This window comes from Camarhynchus parvulus, chromosome 2, assembly GCF_901933205.1.
Source record: "Camarhynchus parvulus chromosome 2, STF_HiC, whole genome shotgun sequence".
NCBI lineage: Eukaryota > Metazoa > Chordata > Aves > Passeriformes > Thraupidae > Camarhynchus > Camarhynchus parvulus.
This window is the reverse complement of record NC_044572.1, coordinates 111,124,189-111,147,607: the sequence shown is the minus strand read 5'-3', so window position 1 is coordinate 111,147,607 and position 23,419 is coordinate 111,124,189. Positions and strand designations below refer to the sequence as shown.

Genomic DNA, 23,419 nt, shown 5'->3' with positions numbered 1-23,419 from the left:
CTCTTAATACAAAATATAGTTCATACTTAATGAGCAAATGAAAATTGTGACTCTAAGAGAATTCCTGTACATTTGGAATATATGGACTATCAAGGTACTCCAAACTGTAATATTCTAAGTTTTTTAAAGACCTCACTCTCCTCATTTTTTCTGCCCCTTCACTTAAATGAGGTATAGACCCACACTTTAGACATAGAAAGGTAACTGATCTGGCAGAGCTATGCATGTTTGCTGACCGACAACAGCCTAATTACTTCAGGGAATGAGGACTGAGAATTTTTTTAACACAGGGTATTCATTGTGCTTAACATTAGTTCATATTTTTTCCTTCTCTTCAAGATGCTGAAAGGGCTGGGGCCACCAAAGAAGATTCCCTTGGGTAGAGGGCTAAGGAAAGCAATGCCAGCCTCTGGAGAAAGCCTTGGGAAATGCTTTTGGAAGGGCTGAGACAGGTGACAGCAGCACTGTTGTAAGGGAGCTTACCTGGCCTTCCCACACTTGGAGCACAAAAAAGGCATCAAAAATGTGCATGTGAGATGTGCACTGCAAACTCCTACCCTAAACTGACAAAAAGGTACAAATGTGCCTAAATAAAAGCAGGGGCTCCCCATCTTCCAGCATCTCTTCCTGCAGTAAGAAAAAAAAAACCAAACAAAATTAAACTCATCAAGGTTGTTTTTGCTCTAGTAGTTGAAGGACCATTTGAAAACTGTTTGGTTTCAAAGATCTACCAAAATACCTTCAGGCAGTGCAATATTGGGCCTAGGTTAATTCCAACCAACTAAGCACTTAAATGTCAATGGTAAAATAATCTGGGGGCTGGGTGATAGTTGTAGGTTGAGCTTCATAACCAGGGGAGAGTGGGATATTTCCAAAGTCCTAGTCAGGCATTAAGTGGGTGACAGGCCTGGTAGAAATGATCATACAAGTAAGGAATGGTCATTATTTCTATTAAATAAACAGCTTTTAGGAAATAACTTTACCACCCCAGTTTCTTCAAAAGCTTCCTTGATTTCCCATGCTTGGCTTTCAACGATATAAAACTCATACACTGTATGACTGAATGCAAAAGATTAGTTAAAAAAGTATTTATTTTCTATTTTTTCTGCTATGTTCCATTACAAAAAGAAGCATAACAAAAACAAAACAGAAGATAGCATTTTATTAGTGGTACATTAATGAGCTTAAACAACTAAGTGACTTATGCTTGTCACAAATACATATTACAAACAATCACAAAACCTTAACTAAAAATGAAATAAATAATTTGAATAGCTTTTCTTATTTTTTTAATATTTATAAAATATATAGGACTTTCTATTACATTTTTTTCAGTCATTTTAATCCATAACAAATTAAAATTTATGACATATATTGCAAATATGCTAAAGGGATAAGAATAATTAAAAAAATCTTTAAGTTCCTGGAGGTATGAAATAATAAATCTGTTAATGTTTATCAATTTATTATCATATATCCAGATTGTGCATACCCTGCAAAAATAGCCATTTCTTCAACTAATATACATATGTTTCTTTATAGTATTGTAAGTTTTTAAATATAAAGCTTCATGGATGTATGCTTCTGTTTTACAGTTGTGCCTAATATGTAACTTTCATTAATATATACTGAATATATTCCATTAGTATATACTAATATATAGACACACACCCCCATACATACACACACACACGCACACCCACACATACAAACACACAGCATTATATATTAGTATATACTGAATAGCAAAAGATTTCTGTAACAGATAGCTGGGATTTCAGTGGAGAAAGTTGTTGAAAGTGGAAGGCATGTATACCATGGCGAAATCTGACAAGGAAATGTAAATAAAAGCATTTGTTTTTACATTGTTCAATATGTTTCAATAGATACAATGTACTGTAATAATATACAGAATCTGAACAGGAGTTGTTTTTTTTATTATTATTCCAGCGTTCCAATATTTTTTTTCTTTATGGTTTCAAGACGATATGAACCACTGTCTCTGCTAAACTTCCTGAAAATGGAGCCAAGCAAGTAGAAATGTGTTGACATTATAGAACTTATTCCAGGAAAATAAAATAATTCCACTTAACATCCCTCCAAGTCAGGAAAGCACTTTAGCACAGATAAGACTTTATTTGCCATAACCTGAAAGTTAATCACACACTCAAGCACTCTTATGCTCTTGCCATAAACCTTAACTCTGTCCCCTGGCCCTGTACAAGGTTTAGAAGCTCCATTACGTAGCTAAAAACAGTTTGGCATCTGTCTGAGCAACGGGAGTGAGGGAACACGGAAGTGTGCTTGGGGACCCCAGAGCCAATATTCAGGGGCGTGTTTGTGGCAGATGGGGAGAAAGATGCAGCAGGGGCAGAGGGCTGACCAGCATGGGGCAGCCTGCTCGCAGCCAATACTCCCCTGGTGTGGTGAGGGAAAAATTGATGCAGAATAACCTGCCTGGGCAGCATCAGCCCTTTTCAACTTCATTCTGCCCCTTGCTGCAGCACAGCATCCCCTTCCAGGCACTGAGCTCCAGGGGACTACACTGTGAAGCTCAGCTTTTTTAGCTTGTTTAGCTTTTCTAGTTTTTTCCCCACGGTGCATGAGCAGGAGCTGCCACAGCCCCAGAAAAAGCTGGCACCAGGACCTGGCAGTCTTGCTGGTAGCATCTCAGAGGGTTTTTTACTCTGGACTCATTTCAGCTGGGCGGCATGGTCTGAAAGCCCACCAGGACCTGGAACTAGGACGCTTGCTTAGTGTCATCTTGAAAGAAACAGCTCATGTGCTTGATTACTGTTCTGTGATAAGAAAAATTGCATGAGTGGCTGTAGGCAGGAGCCTGGCTTAAAAAGCACATTCCTGATAAAATGAAAACACTAAAATAGAAGCACCTCTAGTTCCTTAGAGAAACAGAGAGAAAGAGAGACACATACACGTGCACCTTCAGAGATCTTAAGCTATATTCCCACCCTGTGTTTCCCTTTTGAAGTGCCTGAGGTACAACCTCAGGCATCTAAGACAGGTACTTAAATTTTGGGACCTTAAGTGAGTCTTTCATGTTTCCCATCATACTGAACCAGTCAGAGGTGTGAGCTTTAAGCTCAGACTCATAACTGCCTGAGACAGAACTTTTTAAAATCAGCTTTAACTTTTTTTCAGACACTAGACTTTTTCAGAGACCAAAATACCACATAAAGAAATAGAAAGTGAAATGTAGGGCTTAGTGTTTTCAATATTAATAAAATTTCCAAAAGCTTTCTTGTAATTGCTTTCTGCAACAGGCTGCAGTGTTGACAACTACAGGTTTAATCATGCACTTTGAGGTGTTCTGATAAGTCTCTGCATTTAAAATAAATAAATATATATCATTTTGTGGAATCAAGAACTAATTTAGAAAACAAGATTTTCCATTATTCTTTTCTCAAAGCATATTGATACTGTATATTATTGGTTTGCATTCTTAATAATTCTAGTTTGAATAGATAAAACTTTAAATGACTGGTTTAAAAAAATAGCCCTCTTACTACTAGCTCTTCTCCACAAAATTCTTGATGCACTTAATTAACATGATAAAATGGTCAACAGCTAAATATATGCTGATTTTTATTTCAAAGATGCCATTGCGCTACTGGAATGCAAAGCTCTTTTGAAAATCTGTAACTGTTATTTTTAAAAGATGTAGAAAATGAAGCATATTCATTTACTAATGGAATCAAGAATAAATGTATTCAAATTTGTAACACTTCCATAATAAAATTATGCTAACACTATAACCTAGCATATGATTAGTTCTGTGAAGACCAGATAATCTAAAACTGCCATCATAAAGCAAACCAAATCAAGCCAAATACATCTAGTTATACTTAAGAGTACGTATTTTTGGTATACTATATAACATCAATAGGCACAGTACTATAAAGAATTTTTTTAATTAAACTTACTTGAAAATATCATGACATAAAGAGAAGAAATTACGTATTATGCTATGGATTGGTTTGTTTACTGCTTCTTGGTAAAATATTTGCTATCACTTGCATACAGATTTTTAGCAAAAGCTGATGGCTCATTATAATTCTGTCTTTTCATTGTCAATGGGCTGTGTTGACTTAAAAAAACACTTGTATTCATTATACTCTATGTGTGAAATGACAGGCTGAAACACAAAGCCCGACTTTTGACATATGCATATGGAGTTCACTATGCTTTAAATGTAGGCATTTAAATGCAAAATGTAGCCATTTAATATGTTTGTAAATTTTATTTTGATATTTCAGGATTAGTATAACACAGAATTTAAAATTTTGCCTCTTTGGTTCAATACCGAATTTCTGACCAAGTTGCTCTGCAAGGGCAAGGTTGGATGCAGAGTCACCTCTGAATATTTTGTCAGGTCACTGCACAAATGCCTGCTGCATTTACAAATCAACACTGACCTGCAGTCAAAGCTATGACATCTTATATTCTTTCAATAACACTATTCTTCTTGAAAATAAAAGTACTGATGAAGCCCCAACAGTTTACCTCCCTAGAAAAACAACAATAACAAAAAAATTTACAGGCTAATGTGTTTCTTAAATATTCTGTATTTAATGCCCAGTTGCAAAACTCTCAGTGATGAATCCAGGTGTTCTACAAAGACAATTCCTGACAGAGATCTTCAGGGGGGCTTTCATATAATGGAATTCCTTCATCTACAGAAATTTGCAATGGCATATTTTGTGCTGGCTTGGGTAAATGTTACTCTCATTCAAGCACGTCTCCTAAACACCCCTCAGATTCAGTGATGCAACTGCACATCACACGAACAGTTGAAGGGAAAATATTCACCCAGCAGCTGACCAGTTTCAGATTCTGCTATTGCCAGCAGAGGTGGGAGCACATGGCCACACTGTTGTGACAGTGCCACAGTAATGCGCTGAAGTGGAGGAGATTATTTGGGAGCACTGAGAACTGTCATTAAAAGATATTAGGCTTCTCTTTTCAGCACTGTTAATGCTCTGCCAAAATTTTTGTTTTTCTTACATGCTTTCTAGGCCAGGGCAGCACCTAAGTTACCATTGTTAAACCTCTTAAACTGCTATAGCTTTAGATTCAAAATATCTGGGGTTTGTGTCCAAGCTCAAGATCCTATGGACAGCCATGGCAGTTTTATCTTAGTTTTATCTGTCCTTCAGATGTGACCCCCATATTTAGGGACAATTCTTATTGAAAAGTTCATGATGGTGTCTATGAAAACATTGAATTTTGAATGCAACTTAGAGTAGCATTTAATAGCTGGATTGTTACATCATTCCACCGAATTTAGGATAGAAAATAAATGTGTAGCCCTTGGAGGTGTACTAATATGAAGTACGTGTGTACCAGAAGACCTTTGAAAGTGGTAAAAGAGTTCCCCTCCCCTAAATATTTTCAGATTATTTGGAACTAGTATCAAATTAGATCAGCTATGCTACAAAACAATGTTACTCTCACACATGTCAATCTAAATATTTCTAATGCAAAGCAAAAAAACAGAGACATGATTTGCTCCTTAATTTCATTCATCTTTTGTCCTTACCTTGCATTTTGGATTGTTCCCATTTGGATAAGCTCTCCTCTGGCTTCAATTTTGAAGTATTGATCATCTTAACCCATATAAAGGGATGTGATAGAATTACTCTTTCTGCTAAACAAGGAAGACGGTGGTCCTATCTCGTAAGTGCCACTAACAAGTTTAAGTGGAAGGGGGGAAAAAAGTAGTTTTGATTTCAATACAATAAATAGAAGCCCCAAAAACTACGCCTGAAAATGTATACCTTTTTTCCATCATCCTCACTTGTTTGTGTCATAGCGCAAAATTAAATTATATTATAAAATTGCAATTAAACAAAGTTATTAATTTTAAACTTAAAGTCCTTTATATTTAATCATTAAATGATACTCTGAAACTAGTACTTGATCCAGAGTGATGTAAAGGTCTCAAAAAACAAAGAAATTATGCATTCTGTAACGCTTTCTTTATAGCTTATTCAATTTATTTCCATCTTACTATCAATATATATATAAAATAACTTATTAAGAATTCAAAGGGTAAAATAATTTTTAAAGCATAATGAAAAATATCTATTTGTTGAGAATTTAAATGAAACATAAGTTCACCAATGATGTGAAATCAAGGTTAGCCATGGAAACAATGTATTAAGTGAGTTGTCTGAAACAACTTCAAACTCTTGTGAACAAAGACTGTTAGATTTACAGTATTTAATTCTTAACAAAAAAAAAAAAAGAGGAAATAAATAGATGACACACTATTTTTTGTACTTGCACTTAATTTATAATTAAAATTAAATTCATATGCCATTATTTTTACTTGAAGAAGAGGAACTTATCCATGAAAAAGTATTTTTTTTCTTTTTGTGGCTTGTTTTGTTTTGTTTTTAATGTATCAGATCAGTATGGCTATATGTTTGCTGCTGCTCCTGTTAGATGAAGAGAACAAAATGGAAAAAGCAGCATGATTCCATGTATGAAAACAAGTATGGGTTTACAACAGTGCTTAAAGTGCTTTCTTATTTGAGGAGGTACTTACACAAATGTCTTTTCACGCTTATCTCCTTTGTCACCATGTACTGTATGCTTGCTCTCATTTATAATATAATGATAGGGCATTATGTTCATACTCAGAGTTTAGCATATTGTCATTTAAAAACATCTGAAAGGAGGAAAATGACAATTCTATTTGTGTATTATTACAGCAATTTGAAAATTTTATTAAATACTCAAGTGCTTCATTTCGCCATTTCTTCCTTTGCTTCCACTGTTGCTTAAAGCACTATGTAAGTACAAATAGATAATACTAAAAGCATATCCATCCTATTCTGGGGTTTTGACTAGGTTTATTTACTGATGTCTTGCAGAACCAAGATGAAATTATGATCCCACGTGACCATTTATCTGCTGATGCTGCAAGATGTCTTGCCTCCAGGATTGGTTTCCACATACATGGTTCACCAAAGGTCTAAATCTTATGAATATTTATACATTTTTATATCTCGTTGTTAAGTGGCAGTGCTGTCAAGGTGAATATCAAGTAGAATACTTTAATTTGCCAGTACCAGAAGTTGTGGGAGCAGCAGAAGCTGTGGCTTGGCTGCCTACATACAAAGGGTCCAAACAAGCCACTTTGGCTGCAAAGAATGAGTGGATACAGTGAAGGACTGCAAATAGGTTAGAAAACTCCAGCTCCTGGAAGTGAAAAAAAAAAAAAGATTAAACATGAAATGGAAAAATACCCCATAAGCATATAACCAGGAATGAACCACTGTTAAAACAGCAATAATTTTAATATCTTGATGTATTTCTGCTGATGTGCCTTACAATTATCCATTATAGAGACTTAGACATTGAAAATGGAACATTCCGTAAATAATTGCTTGGAGGCTAAGATGGACAAATTTCTGGTTTAAGTGCCTCATAGAAATATGAGATCCTACTAGCTAAAGGGGAAAGAAAGTGACACTATATAATTTTTATTTTGCTCAGGTTAATGCACATTTGGCAGTTTTGCAGGTTAATTTAGATAGAAACTTTATGGTTGTGCTGTAACAGTCTGCACACCTCTGGACTACCACTATTTAACCAATGTGCCCACAAAAATTAATAATATTGAATTTCACATATATTACATTTGTTCTTCATGTCTTCTTACACTATTAATCAGCTATTAAATCACATTATTAAACAGCTATTTTCTTACCTGATTCTTCAATATATATTAAAAAAGAGAGGATATATTTTCAAAATATGCTACTATCACACAGTGATAATTTGGATTTGTTATTGGGCCAAAAAATGAATATATTCCATGTTTTAAATTTATTAGGAATTTTATAAAAATTCCTTATTTTCTGCTTTAATTTACATTTCTTTATAGCCTGCTCAGCATGTGATTAGACTAGCTGGGCCTTTTTTAGACTGCACCAGAGAGAAAATAAATAAAAACTACATTTTTCAACACATATAAATTTGCTCCTTTATGTCTAATTGACCTTATCTGATCAATTTTTTTAGATTATTTTCAGTACCTGTTTTTGAAGCTGGTATTTAATCAATAAATATCTGTTGTATTTGAAAGCAATTACTAAGGTACTTCAATACCTCAGTAATTCAATACTTCAATACTTCAATATAAGTCATGGGGAACCAGTACAGATTTTACATTTCTGCTTTGATTCACTGCCCATACGGATTTTTTCATTGCAACATGAAGCCAATAATTACTATCTGTGGTATATTCTACTTGTCTTTCTCTCTAGCATTGGTATTTCCAGGCTGTATAGTGCCAGGGTTTGCTCTTCCGTTTAGAAGAATATTGAAAATGTTTTAAATTTTAAAAAAAATTGCTAAATCTCTCAAAGGACATCAACCTGCAATTTTCTGCCTCTTGAGATTTCCTGAAGACATTGCTTCACAGAATACATGGGGACATTCACAAAGCCTTCACAGGTGAGGGACAATGGTGTGAAGGCAGACAGCTGGATGTGCAGAGTGTCCAGTGATGTACTGAATGGGTGAAGCTTTGTTCAGGTCTCCTACAGCCTCAGCAGATGTCCTTCAGACATGCTCAAAAACAAACTGATGACATCCCATGAGGTTTTTAAACTCCCCTGATGACCAATTTTCAATAAAGAAGAAAAAATTTACGCCAAGTTTCACAAACCTGCCAGCTGTGCCTTTATAAAAAACGAACCCATTTAGAGACATTCTCAGTTTTAAAGCCAAAGAGGATGGAAATTTTATTACTACGTCAATGTGGATTTTTCCTCCCTCAAATTTTAAAATAAGAAAATTTATCATAAATAGGAAAACAATGGTCATTCAAAGATGAGAAAACAAGGAATTATGGAAGCTATTTCAGAATAATAACTATGAGTCATTGGAATTAAGTTACTTTTCAGTTAACTTCATTTTATTAATTTATTTATTTACCTTTTTAGTACTATAAAAACACAACTGAAGCTTAAGATAAGGGAATGAATATTTAGTGGACTGATGGAATGTTTTTAATATTTTTAATATCAATTGCATGTATCATCTGTAGAAAGACTGCAGTTCCCCCTATGTCTCAACAAGATAACCACATTTAAACAAATGCTACAGTTTAAGAATTGTCCAAGTCAATTAGGTAATGCTGTTACTATCATAATTACTGGACACTGAATTTTCACAGTGCGTGAGTAAATTATTTCCAAGAGTTATCACAGCTTTCTGCAATAGTAACACATCAGGAGTATCCACTGCTCAATTGTCCATCAAGGGAAATGGATGAGGCAACAGAACATCCTCTGGGTGTTCCCACTTGATAACTGTTATCAACAGTAATGACACAACATGGAAATTACCTTTACTGCAAAGAACAGCACTGAGAAATCAGCAAATGCCCAGTTATTATTTGCAATGAACACATGCATTTTTAACTAGAAAGTAAAGCACCTTGAAGCACAGTAGGTTGACTGGTATGTAGCAAGTAGATGTGGATCTGATTAATGCCTGCAACTCCGTTCCCAAAAGCCTGATTGATGGGAACAGGACTTTATCAGGAACAACACTTTTCAGGCAGATCAGCCTAATCACAAGAAACCTTAACAAAGAGATACCACTCTGGGCTGCTGACAGAAAAAACATGCCCTCACTTCTGCTGGGAACTTGCCCTTTTAGGTGTCTCCAGGTTGGCACTACTGCTAGCAGACAGAGGGGAACCCACAGGCTCTTGTTCACCCCTGTTCACCCGCAGCCACCCTGGTTATTTCTGCACACACTGTCCTCAGCCATACTTTTGTCTGCATATACTTTCCTCTAGGCAGGGTAGTGTGTGCTGCACACATAGTAAAGATGAAGTTTCAAGTGAACAAACAGACAAACCCTAAGAAACCTGAAAAAATGTACAGTTAAGCCCTTGAAGTTGATACCAGTAGGGAAAGTCACATGCTCTGAATCCTCCAAAAAGCAAAGAAATCCTAATTTAAGCCACTTCTACTTGTCCATGCACAAGTACACAATTTACTATTATCACAACTTCCAGACTGTTGCCAGTACAGCTCAGCTAAGGCCCTACTCTCCGAGGAATATCAGTGTACCCTCTGGTCTTCGAACTGTCTTTCTAAGCTATCTTTTGATTAAACTGCTCTCATCCCACACTGCTGTCATTACACCAGATTGTTAATCTGAACATCTGCAGTTCCTGCTGAGGACAACATAAGTGGGCAAAAAGGCATGTGAGAAAGATGCAGCCATTGAAAATGTCAGAAGTATATTTGTATACTGGAATTCTAGTAGCCTTTCACAAAGAAAGTCTTTGTAATTGAAAAGACAGAGAAAGAAAGAGAAAAAAGTGAGTTTTCCCAAAAGAAAAAAAACAAACCTCAGCAATCTCTTATTGCATTGTATTATACATATGTAGTGTGATACAACTACATAAGTTATACATTTACAAAATCCAGCAATTTTGTTTTGAAACACCCTTGGTATATTTAAAAAGTCTTCTCTTTCATCCATATACAAACAGCTAATATGAGAAGATATTTGTTCATCAAAAGTGGAGTTATGTGGTCTCTCTATATTTGCATAGAATCTGATCTAAAATAGATATTAGACAAATAATCCATGTACAAGACAAGGGGAAACTAAAAACTGAACCACAGAAATCAACACAAGTCAGAAATGTGAATTCAAAAATTTCGTAACTGGAACTGAGCAATCACTCTATAAAAATCTTAAGGCTGTATACTTATAACCCATTTAAAGATGATGCTCTAAATGTGAAGAGCACTGTGATGCTCACTGAAAAACCCTCAAGGCTAAGAACAAGGATTAATTTAAAATTGCATTTTGGAGAACAGACTTGAAACGAGCAGAAATGTCAGCCTGGAAAATGATGCAAGCACCCATCAAGTCACCTTGCAACAGTAGAAAGTGGGTATTTTGTTCACAGTAATGTGATCAGTAGTCATTCAGGATATTTAGATTAGATTTCTTCACAAGATAATTTCAAGTACTATTAATTGGCATTAATTAATACTAAGATAGTATTAATTAATAATGAGATTAATGTGAAATCCTTGAAGTTAAATTTCTTCCTTAGCTGATACCATATTTGTGCCTTTGGTTTTCCATATTCAAATAGAGGAAGACAATTGACTGGACCTTCATCTTGATAAACTTATTTTTGTACCCCCTTGAGTTTTGTACTGCTCAGTTTAGGAGTTCAGCCAATCTGTGAAAAAAAGCTCACCTGATGCAGCACAGCAATGTGGCTTTGCCTGAGTTTTTCTGAGAGAACTGTTGTGCTGCAAGTTGGGGAGGTGAAAGCACAGACTGAAGTGCAGCTTTTGAGTCGTATGTGTTTTACCAAGCATAGAGAGATCCTCAGTTCCCAGCTTGGTAAAAATTCAATTATGTAATAACATGCTGATTTTCACACACATCATTTATTCCTATGTTTGGAAGCATATGTTTATCTCAAAATAGGAACTCTCAAAGATTTAAGGTACTCCTCTGTTTTGTCAGAAAAGTCTAATACTTAGGTTATATTGAAGGTCACACCCCTCTGAGTTTATTACAGTCCTTAGATTGTGTATCACCTCCAGAAGCTGCTGTGATACTATTGAGACACCAATGGATCATTAAAGTATAGCTAAACAAATAGGTAAACTGATAAGTAACTAGATAGGAAGGTCTAAGTGAATCCCACTCAGGCCTTACAGATGCAGAGAGGGCTTTGCCCTCCTGTGCTTAGTTGTTTTTTTTTTTAACCCAAGTTAGTTTTTTGGGTTTTTTTAACCCAAACAGCTCAATAAGAACAAATACAGGGACACATTGGCTCCACATTCTGTCAAGGTGACAGCTCTGTTTTGTAGCTCTTACTCATAAAAAATTTGTCCCACAGAGCAAAACTGTGCAATATCTCCTGCTGAGTGACAGCTGGGAAATAACCTACAGATTGGAATGTCTAAGGGGTATCAGTGATTAATGCTACTGTTAAGTGGTTTTCTTGTCAGAAACCACTTAGACCTTGCCTTAGATATCTTTTAATTTAGGTGTTTGCTTTCAAGCCCCCTGCCATAGACCCACTGGTGTGACCTATGGTAATTATTGTTCAGATTTTTAGACTAGAACTGCTTAAATCCATGAGGAAACACTTCTTTTATTCTACATTATATATCTTTACAAGAACATAATTTCACTTAGAGAGAAGCCAAAAAAAAGCATGACTACAATGTCTCTACAGGAAAAAAAAAGGGCAGTATTTGAAATGTTTAAATACCTAAAATGATTTTAAAGCTGAAAAGAACAATACCATAAAATAAGTCAAAACTAAATCCACAGCACATGCTGTATGTCTCAAGGCATGCCATTTTGAATTTTTCAAGTCAGGCATGAAACACACTATAAAAAATGTTGACAGTATCATAAAAATCTTAGCTCTTCAGCATCAGTGAAGGACTTTCTTTCACTTAGGAATATAAACTCTGGTGGCAAGTGTTTTTCCCAGCAACAACAATGAAAAAAGCTAACTGATAACCACCAGTACGTGGTGCTAGACTTTACTTCAAAAATGCATTTTTCCTAGATTTTTCTAACATTAACATTGGTATCTCAGTATATTCCACCAGAATACAGAGAAGGTGCTGGACAAATATGAAGGTGGTTTGATAAAATTTAAAATGCAGATGCATACTTATTTTTTTCCTACAAGTTGGAACACATTTCTAGAATAATAACAAATTTGTCTAAGTTTGGATCAAAATTCAATGAGCATTTTGACACTTGATTCTGCAGATCATGAATAACTGTTCTAAAGCTAAAGGGTATTATCACAGAGGTTCAACTTGCCATAATCACACACATCTGGGAAAGCATGAAATACACAAAATGTCCTGCATTATAAATGAAGGAAGATGGGAAGAATTTGGTTTTGATAACTCATATTTTTCTGTGAAGCTATTATATAGAATCATAGAATCATTAAGTTGAATAGGATGTGAGTCCAATGGTTAATCCAGCACTGCCAAGTCCACTACTAAACCATGTCCCCAAGTGCTACCTCTACATATCTAGATTATCCCTTTGGGAGCGGTGATTCTGCCACTTCCCTGAGCAGCCTGTTCCAATTATTGACAACCCTCCTGGTGAATATATTTTTCCTAGTATCCAACCTATACCTCCCCTGGTGCAACGTGAGGCCATTTCGTCTTGTCCAATTGCTTGCTACTTCTGAGAACAGGCTGACTCCACCTGGCTACAATCTCCTTTTAAGCAGTAGAAAGCAATGAGATTCCTCCTGAGCCTCCTTTTCTCCAGGCTAGACAACCCCAGCTGCATCAGTTGCTCCTCATCAGACTTGTGTTCCAGACCCTTCACCAGCTCTGTTGACCTTTTCTGGACTCACTTCACCACCTTAATGTCTTTCTTCTAGTGAGTAGCCCAAAACTGAACACAGTATTTGTGGTGTCTGGAAAGTTACCTGCTATGCCCTGTTTCCATATTGCTGCTTGGGAATAAGTAAAAGAGCCCTAATACATTGGTGCAATGGCTCCTCAATTTTTTGGTTTTTATTCTCTGTTGAGTTCTCCTTTCACCACATTCTGATTATTTCTCATGTATTATAACTTGGGGAAAAAAGAATAGAATCATAAAGAAAATGCTGCAGCAGTGGGTCTCCAGGCCAGTTGCAAAGCAGGGCTGCATTTAACAGGTGATGATACCTATGGCATGAATATTCATCACAACCTTTAACAGATGTTTTACAAAATTTCCATCCTCTGATTTCAAATGAAGTCTGCATACAGTATTCATGAAATCCGGCATCACAAATATTTCTGAAAATCTGATTAGCATTTCTTAATGACTCAACAGTTCCACAAATAACTATACTTCTGACTCAGGAATGTAAAGTAAGAAATTAGAGGCTAGACTGTTCCACCTCTCCTTACGATGAATAGTGCTTTAAATCTATGAAAGATTTAAAGGATACAGAAGGGGGTTATCCACAAAATTGTAAGGTAACCAGCGTTGAAAATATATGACCCCAGAACCTTCACATTCATTTTACAGACACATTTATCTATATTTCTTAGACTAAGCAACATACTCAATATGTAAACAAATTGGAATGGATAGAATTGCTTATTATAAATGCCACAGCACCTTCCAAAGAGAATATAACCTGACATTTTGCATATAGTTGATATGCTTTTCTCACCAAGAAAATTATTTAAATAAATAAATTCTTATTTCAAAATTGAGTAATGTGAAAGTTTAAATTTATAGTAAAGAGCAGCAATCAGGGAACAAGATGGCATATTAATTAAGCATGCTAGCAGGTTTGTATAATACTCTGGCTTCACAAGGTATAAAGTAGTATTTCTACCTTAATAAAAGTTTGGCAGAATTTTCTAGAACTCAATTTGAGTGGAAATAACAATAGGTACAATAAAGGCACAGGATACCTCTAAAGCTTATGTATGTCCAACATACTTATGTATATGTAAGTGGTTTATATGACAGATATAACTTAAAACATTAAAAAAAACTATTTTTTTAAAAATCTGCATTTTATTATTTGGGGTTTTTTAAATGTAATTCAGTATTTAAAATACATTCTAGTTTTACCAGTTAAAAAAAAAGCAAACTAAAACCCCCAAAATCCCCCAACACCCCAGAGTGTGTCATTCTTGGATTCCTATGGATTTTTGTTAGTGCTAAAATAATGTGTTAATATGACAGCAATAGCAGACAGATATTAGAAACTTCATCTGTACATAAGAGCAGGATAAAATTTTACGATTACTTTCTTAAGAGAAAATCATCCTCATGACATTAGGTTAAACTCCATTGTCTTATTAGAGCTGAAAAAAAAAGTTCTGTACTACTAAAAATACTTCTGAAGGAAATCAGAAATAAGAAAATATTTATCTTTGAGATGCAGCAGAACATGAAGGTATCAAAACCATGGTCCCCACATTTTATCACTGTTTATTTAACGGCAACTCTTACATACCATAATTTTACTGTGTAAAACACTCAAAATCAAGTAAATAGCTGCTGGGTCGAAAATAATTAACATGAAGAATAAAGTAACATGGAGAAGGATGATTAATGTAGCTACTGGCATTTAAACACATAACTATCCCCAAAACAATGCATTTTTTTCTTTACATATTTTATAATGCTCTGCATTTTTAGCAATTACAGACAATTTATTTAACCATTTCCTTTTTGCTCATGCAACTGTTTTATTATCACATTCATTCAGCAATTTTGTCTCTGACATGGTCAAGAAAAACAGTATAGTAAATATATCTTTGCTTTAAAAGCAAACCTTAGACATCAACAAGAAAATAGTCTTTAGGTTTACACTAAAATGTGGGTTCTAGTCAAAAAAGAACTTTGACCCAGACTCTAAGGCAGTTACAACCATCAGAGACATTGGGAAGATCACTTCTCACACACATTGGAACAGTAAATGGCCTCATTCTCAAAAGACAAATTGTAGTAAGCTTAAATCTCTCACAGCTACTATTGTCATGAATTAACTCTTGAATCAAAAGCACGACTGGAAATACAACTTTTCTGATTTTGCATTAGACACAGACACTTCAGTCTTGTTGGGAAATATGTATTTAATCCACACTTTTTTTTTCCCTCTGAGAAATAAAACCAGATTTTTAACCTTCGCTGAGTTTTGCTCCCAGGTTGACATAAGGATGTATTTTTCCACCATTTCTTCATGATACAATTATAGGGCAATAAACAGGGTATTCAAGCTCTCAGATAGCTTTATCAAAATGACAGGGGAGAGTTGGAAAACATGCCTAAACCTATATAGACCATACATCCTGTATTTTATTATTTTTAAATCTAATTACACATTTCAAAAAACTTATAACTAGATGAAAGTAATTTGTTCAGTTTTCTTCAATTTCATCAGTTTTCTTTGCATTTTTTGTGCATTAATCTAATATTTCCAAGTAGCTTAGTTTACTATACTTCCCTGCTCCCCTAGTTGCTTTGAAAATTGTATATTGCCTTTATACAAACAATGTATTGTTTTTACCTTTGCTTCAATTTGTTTAGTATCTTGGTTTTGGAACAAAAATTTGATTTTGCTCTTCCCATCATCTGAAGAACCTTTGAGCTGGGAAAACTTGTACCTCCAAAGCACAGCCTAAAGGGAAAAAGAAAAAAAAAAAACCAAACCAAAATATAAAAAATCATACACAAGTAAGTCAATGTAGTTATCATTGAAAATTGTATTAGAAATAGCTGATCTCCTTCCAAGGCAAGTTTTAACACCTCTATGGTACATAATTAAATAAATGTAGTGTTCTATGGTCAGATGTTCCTTTAATCATATAGATATGTTATACTTTGGCAGTGCTTGAATAACACCCATCAGACTACATTTGTGAAATTTACCCTGAAATTCCTTTATCTGTATTTAGTATTTAAGGAAAACAGAGAAGGTTTTTTTTCCCACTGATGATCTGAGGCTTTGCTACTCTATCTGAAGTGTTGATCTGACATACAAGACCACTCCTCCCATACTAAAAAAATCTAGTCTTAACATAAAGGGCATATAATAGTAAAAACAAATCTCTATTTTTAAAAGATAAAATAACAAAAGAAATGTTTTAAAGAGAACATATTTCAAGTTTATTTATGAGAGCTCTAGTGAGAAATTTGAGCAAATAATTAATTCTAACAATCAGCGGCCTTTCAAGTAATTGTATTATGAATTGCAATGTGTCTTGTTGAAAAAGACATTATGCTTTACAAAGTAAATATACAACTAATAAAATTTACAGATGCCTAGAAAAACATCTCTTTATATCTAATGTGGATTTATGAAGAAAAAAACAATTTTAAACTACTTTGCTTAAAAATGGAAAAGAGCTATTTTTGCTGTCTTTTCCTCCTCATTTAAAGACATCCCCCACCATCCAGATATTTTGGATTGTTAAAATGTTTCACTGTGATTCCAGTAGTATTTCCCATAATTAGGAGATCATCATCGCTTACATTGTGCTACTACTTTGATGAACAATAATTTCACAGGTATCTGACAGCACAGAAACTTAAGGCAACCCTTTTGTACAAGGGTTTGTAAATTACACCCACTCAGTGGTGTAGGACACTTCCATCTGTGCCCTTAGTCTTTATCTATGAATGGTTTAGTATCTACTGGGAATTAAACAGAACATGGGGGAGGTCAAATTTTTAACTGTCCTAAATCTATGCAGGCTCCTTTGCTTTGGGATGTATTGGTCTCTTTATGACTGGCAAAATCTCTACCCTGCACCAAGCTGAATAGAGTTGGTTGTGTTTGTCTTAGCAACCTAACAAGAAAAGAAACCACAAGGACAGCATCTTAACAGTGCACCATACACAAAGCAAGTGCTAGAATTTTTCTCCACAATTGTCTCTACATAGTTGCCCCTTCCAGATTAAAAGAAAGAGCCCCAGTCTCAGCACCACTTTCATTCTCTGTGTGTATGTGACAGGTGAGCTCCCATCTGCCATAAACAGAGTTAAGGACATTCTGTTTCACATAAACTACAGGAATTTGGCAGTTTATGTGAAAATATATCCTATTTGTTTCAAATGTTGTCCTCCTGAGCCCACCAATCTGTGCTACAGAAAACAGAACAGCTTCCCTCATTTCTGTGTGTGAAATTCCTTTGACGTTGTTTGATCAAAGTGCTTATTTATATTGTACAAATAGTGAGAGAAAAAAAACAAACTTCTAAGCAAAACAATCCAGTATGTAACATCATTCAGCTGCCTATATTCCTACCTGCTTTGTAAACTACTTTTTATTTTACAAATCCATGAAATCTTGTCAGAAGATCAAGACCGTTGCCTTTCTGCAGGGACAGCAAATCTACTTAAGTATGTCATTTCCTGGATGAGAAATGTAAAGGGCACTGATTTTCTCTTTATCTCAGGAGAAAACAATCAAAGCAATGAGCTATCATCTTTCTCTTCTCTGATGATATATGGAGAGGCCAGGAGAGAGATGCAGCTTTAACAAGGACCCTTAGACGTGCAGGAAAAATCCCAGGGTACCTGGCCTTATTCCCAGTTCGATTAAGTTTGAATGAAGATGAAGGATGTATAGAACTGAGGTACTTTGACATTTCCACACTTTGCCATGTACTTCATTCCTATTCAGAGGAAAGAGAATGACAGTCCCACCAAACCCCAGGCACAACTCAGGAACACACTTCAATTTATGCATAACACTGGTTTTGGAGACTACTACTCAGCCAGGGCTCTTAAAAACACTGCAAAATCAGGTCTGTAGTGTGGAGAGAACTAATCCCAACAACACTGCACTTCAGCACCAAGATACTAAAACAAGCTCCTAGAACTGAGTCTCTGCAGAGACAATTAAATACTCTTCATCTGAAGTGTAAGGAGTAGAAATGCTATTGACAATGCATTAAATGATTCCCACATGAAAGAATTATCAGCTCCTTTTGAGTGATCTTCAACAAATTGCACACACTTTCCCTCAAAATTGTCCACATGAGGGATTGGTCACTTGCAAAAATAAGAATAGGGAAATGTTGTGAGCTTTAAGTCACCAAGTCATGAATACAAAGTATTTCAAGCAAGTCACCCTGGCTATTTCTTTTTCTAGAGAATCTCTGAATAAAAAAAATCCTACATCCTGGTTTAAAATGGCAAGAACAGGTTCATTAGGATAGAGTTTGGATGTGTGTTTACTTCAATATACTATACTACATTAAAAGTGTAACAGATAGCTTAAACCACTTAAACTAGAAGTTCAAATTCTAGATAGCAAAAGTTGAGTAAAGTAGTTAATTATATGCCCAGTAAGACACATTTAAATCCTTTCTCCTACCAGAGAGGTTGAAGTGCTGCCCTGTGTAGCCAGAACTACACATTTTATATGCATAGAATATCTATAAGGGATACAGAATGCTGTGACTGCAGTCACATTGCTCAAAAATAAAGTATCTTGGGGATCACAGGATTAATTTCTCTGGTTGCATATGTTCTGAGTGTGGTTCTTTTCATTTTCATTGCTGCAAAATGCATAAGCAATGAACAGGGACCGGACCTATCCTTTTTCAAATACTACTCTATAGTGCCACAGTAAGAAAGGAGATCAGACCCACTCACCTGAGCACCAGTTCCACACAGATGTGAAACTACAGCAGTGACATTAACACAGGAGAGAGAGTTTCATGTGTTATCTTTCATGATTCTATAGGTTGACTTCAGTGTTACAGGGTTCACTGCGGTTACTTTTCCAAATTCTATTTTTAAAGGCTAATTCTCCTGCATTAGGTATAGGAATCCTTGGGAATACTGATCTACATCACTGTCACAGCCACATTATTAATGTGTCACACTGTCACATTATTTTTAAATGTCTTCAAATATCAGAGTTCCTTGAAACCATTTGTTGAATGATTGCTTCCGAAAGTTAACATAGGCTGTTTTAATTTTGTATAAATATATTCATGTATACATATTGACTTTTAACCAATAAGTACATTTGAAAAACACGCTGGCTTTTTTGAAAATTGTCAAACACCTAAAAGTGTGTCACATAAATTTTTTCTAAAATAGTTTTCAGGAAGTATGAACTATAAGCAGAAATACCTACTGGTTTGAAGGTGCAATGTTACTGAGCTCAACACTCATAGGGCTACTTTTAGCTGACAAAAACAGCCTGTTCTCTTCAAGTAGTTTCCTCATTAACTGTGCATAACCTGCATCACTGAGAATACTTTACAGGTCTATATACATCATTTATAGGAAGCAATAAATTTTTGTTTGCCCTAGACTAGATTTGACAGGTGGGCCAGGTGCCAATTCCTTTTAAAGCACAAATTGCAACCGAATTAAAATGATTCTGTTGTAGACAGTGGCATCAGCTACTCCTGAGGATCCTGGCACACCTTTTAATTCATGGCACACAACATTAGGATGCCTTGATGGAAGATGAAGAGGAGAACTCAGTATGCACTATTTATTGCTTCTCAATGAATGAGAGAAAAGTGAACTCTCATTTAATGAGTACAGATAGAATTTAAGAACAACAGCAAACAGTCCAATTCAGCAAGTGGGGACCAAGGCATACACTGAAAATACCACCAGTGTCACAATTTGCACAGTCCCAGTGTGGCCACAGAAAATCTGACATAATTAATCCGTGTCTTGAAAACTGCACTGTAAGAAGACAATCTCTCTGAGCAAATACAGTATGTATCATGCATAAAATTGAAAACAACCAATAAGATATAAATCCTTTTTCCAATTATTATTCATATATTGCTTAGGCTGCCTTTTGCATTTTACACCATTTAATAAAATTAACTTTAAAGAATACCAGAATGCAATGCAGACAAATAAACTGTGCAGACAAGCTGACAAATTAGATTTAAGACTCCTCTTGAGATGTTATTAAATTATTGTAATAAATCATCAAAAAGCAAAATCCTGTATTCACTGAATTAGCAGGATTTTTTTCCTGTGACGTATCTGGGACCAAGATTCTTCACCAATATTTTTTAATGAGAAATATTTTATTTATAAGTAATCATCTAGGACTGATTTGTGCTAGTCTTTGCAAACAAATTACTGCCTATTATCTTCTGCCAGTGTTATTCTACTATAATTAAAAAGGATGCTCTATGCCTGCATATTCTTATTTTATAGTTGGTACTTAAATGTAACATACAAATGACACATGGAAGAAAAGCTGTTGACTTGTCTATACCTGTAAGACAGCCATACAAATGAAGAAAATTATTATTGTTTCTATTCTTAGCAATAGTGCTAGATCTAGAACACATATTCTTAAAGTCACCCTAGAAAACTCTTTCACATTCATATTATATGTCAGTTTGCTACTCATTCCCAGAATCTTGGACTAATCCACATACAATTTTGGTGAGATGACATCAAACAAAATCACTTTCCATCTAGGTAATGACATCAGAAAGGTGGCAATACATAACTGTAACTGTTTGGGCTATGACTAGGAATATTCATTAGAGTTTTGTTTCCTTTTGAGTCAAGGAGTTTGTTCTAATCCTAAATAGAGATCAGATTATCAAATAAAAACAGAATAAATAGGTGACTGTATTTTTACTTACCATGCTCTAAGTAATATTCATAGAAATGTGACTCTCTGACTAGTCCATGGCTCTGGGATAGATTTAGGATACAGAGGACATTAAGCATTGCGACTAGGAATAAAATGTGTATTTTGTCAACATAAGAATCTCCAACCAGAACACATTTAATTTGTGTCCTGTGGATTCATTGAACTACCTTTAATTTATTATTTAACAGTTTTGTCTCTTCTGTGTCAAATTATCCGCTGTGGACCAACCCTCTTCTAGCAGAAAGACTATTTACACTTAACAAACTTGAGCAATAGCGTTTGCACCACATACTACAATGGCATCATTTCACCTCCCGTGAAGCCACATGAGGACCAGCTGAGGCCTCTTGGAGAAGAGGAAACTAAGGGAAGACCTCATCATAGTCTTCAACTTCCTTGTGAGGGAAAGAGGAGTGACAGGCACTGATCTCTCTGTGGTGACCAGTGATAGGACCTGAGGGAATGGCCTGAGATTGTGTCAGGGGAGGTTTAGGTTGGATATCAGGAAAAAGATTTTTACCCAGAGGGTGCTTGGGCACTGAAACAGGCTCCCCAGGGATGTGGTCACAGCACCAAGACTGACAGAGCTCAAGTTGTGCAGTGCTCTCAGGCACAGAGTGTGATTCATGGGGCTGTACCATGCAGTAGCAGGAATAGGACTTTGATGATTCTTATGTGTCCCTTCCAACTCATAGGATATCCTATGATTTTATGAAGTGCACCTTGTCTACATACATGATCTATGGAAATCATGAGCATAATGCCATTCCATTAGCATGAATCAGGTTTTATTATATACTGACAAAAGAAGTTTGGCCCTCAGTAGGATGCTTGGAAAAAACCTAAGTCTGCCAGTGTTTTATATTAATTAGACGGCTAATTCCAAGATCATCTGTAAATGGTGGAGTAAACAAAGAAACCATCTTTATTAAGGAAAGGATGTCAGAGATCACTTTTCAAGTTCTACTTCCATCAAATTCCTTTGTTGTGTTTTCCATCACACCTTCAAAAATCTACAGCTGTTTCCAGCTCCTTTTTTCTTGATACTCTAACTGTTTGGATTATTCTTCCTTTAAGATTTTTACGGCAATTTTTTAATGTGTGATATATGTTACAGAATTATGCTAAACTTCAATGGGCACCTTTAAAGTTAATGTTGTTTGTCGTCTAACTAAAATACATGATACTCCTACAAGTCAAACTAAATCAAGAGCTTAAGCCCTCCAGGTCCTTGCTTCTAAGAACAAAAGTAATTGAGTCTTCAGGTGCCTGGGATACACCTTAATTTGTCTGTTTGTCTCATAGATAATTGAGAAAGATTTCATTCTTGCCAAGTGACACTTTGTCCAGAGTTATAGTAGCGGTAGGGAACTGAGTAGGATTAAGATCTTGTTCATGCTCAGTTCTACTGTGTTACTGATCTCTGGAGAGTGTCTCACTGCAAAAGAGTTATGGTCCAAGGCAATTTCCTTTGTCAGCTGCTGCAGCTTTATAACTGTAAAGGGAAAGACAGTGGAGGACACAGAGGATAAAGAACAAAAATGAGACAAAGGAAAAAAAGCATGAAAGTCAGCCCTTTTAAAATAACTGTTCTTGTCCATTACTGAAATTACATAAAATGCTAAAAGACTACAGTGTATTTTCTTAGCACTGATGGAAAACCTACCAACATTTGTTTCTAGCCAGAGAACATAAAACTGTATGAAGCATGCTGATGTCTTATATTAAAGTTATAGTAGCTATTTGTTCAACATTTAAACCTTGAAGTATGGAATAAATATTTTTTCACAGCAGTTACATCATTAAATCTCCATCTTCCAGTGAGCCTGTTTTTTTTTCTGCCTTCCCTACTACTGAAATTTGAATATCAAGAAGGTTTTTATATGCTGTTTTATTTCAATATGTTGTATATGTATTAGTTTTATGAAGAGACAGACAAGGTATATATTCCTAGAAAACATGGGAGATTGTTCCTAAAGAAATTAAGAGAAATAGTGATCTGTGTGATTTAATAGGCTTTTGGTATGGAAACCAAATTAAAGATATTTGCAATGCTACTTATTGTTCATGGTACATTCTCTTTTTTGGTGAAGGTTTCTGCAAGAGAACACAGGCCAGGTACACAGAGGTTTGTTGATAGGTGCCTTGTGGGCCATTATGGAGCCTTTTCTTACTTTGTTCTAGTATCACCATATAATTCAGCAGCACCTTAATTTATTTTCAATCCTACAAGGG

The 23,419-nt window shown here is 35.4% G+C and overlaps 1 protein-coding gene across 2 annotated transcripts in view; it reads right to left on the bottom strand.

Annotated features, from left to right (window-relative positions):
- Positions 1-1,362: 1,362 nt before the first annotated feature.
- SNTG1 (syntrophin gamma 1) overlaps positions 1,363-23,419 on the bottom strand; it is a 318,609-nt gene continuing 296,552 nt past the window's right edge. For both annotated transcript variants that reach the window (XM_030971023.1, XM_030971024.1), the window contains exons 17-18: positions 16,094-16,204; positions 1,363-7,224 (exon numbers count right to left, since the gene is read on the bottom strand). In XM_030971023.1, coding sequence (XP_030826883.1) covers positions 7,066-7,224; positions 16,094-16,204 — 270 coding nt within the window. In that variant the 3' untranslated portion in view covers positions 1,363-7,065. The remainder of the gene's footprint in view (positions 7,225-16,093; positions 16,205-23,419) is intronic.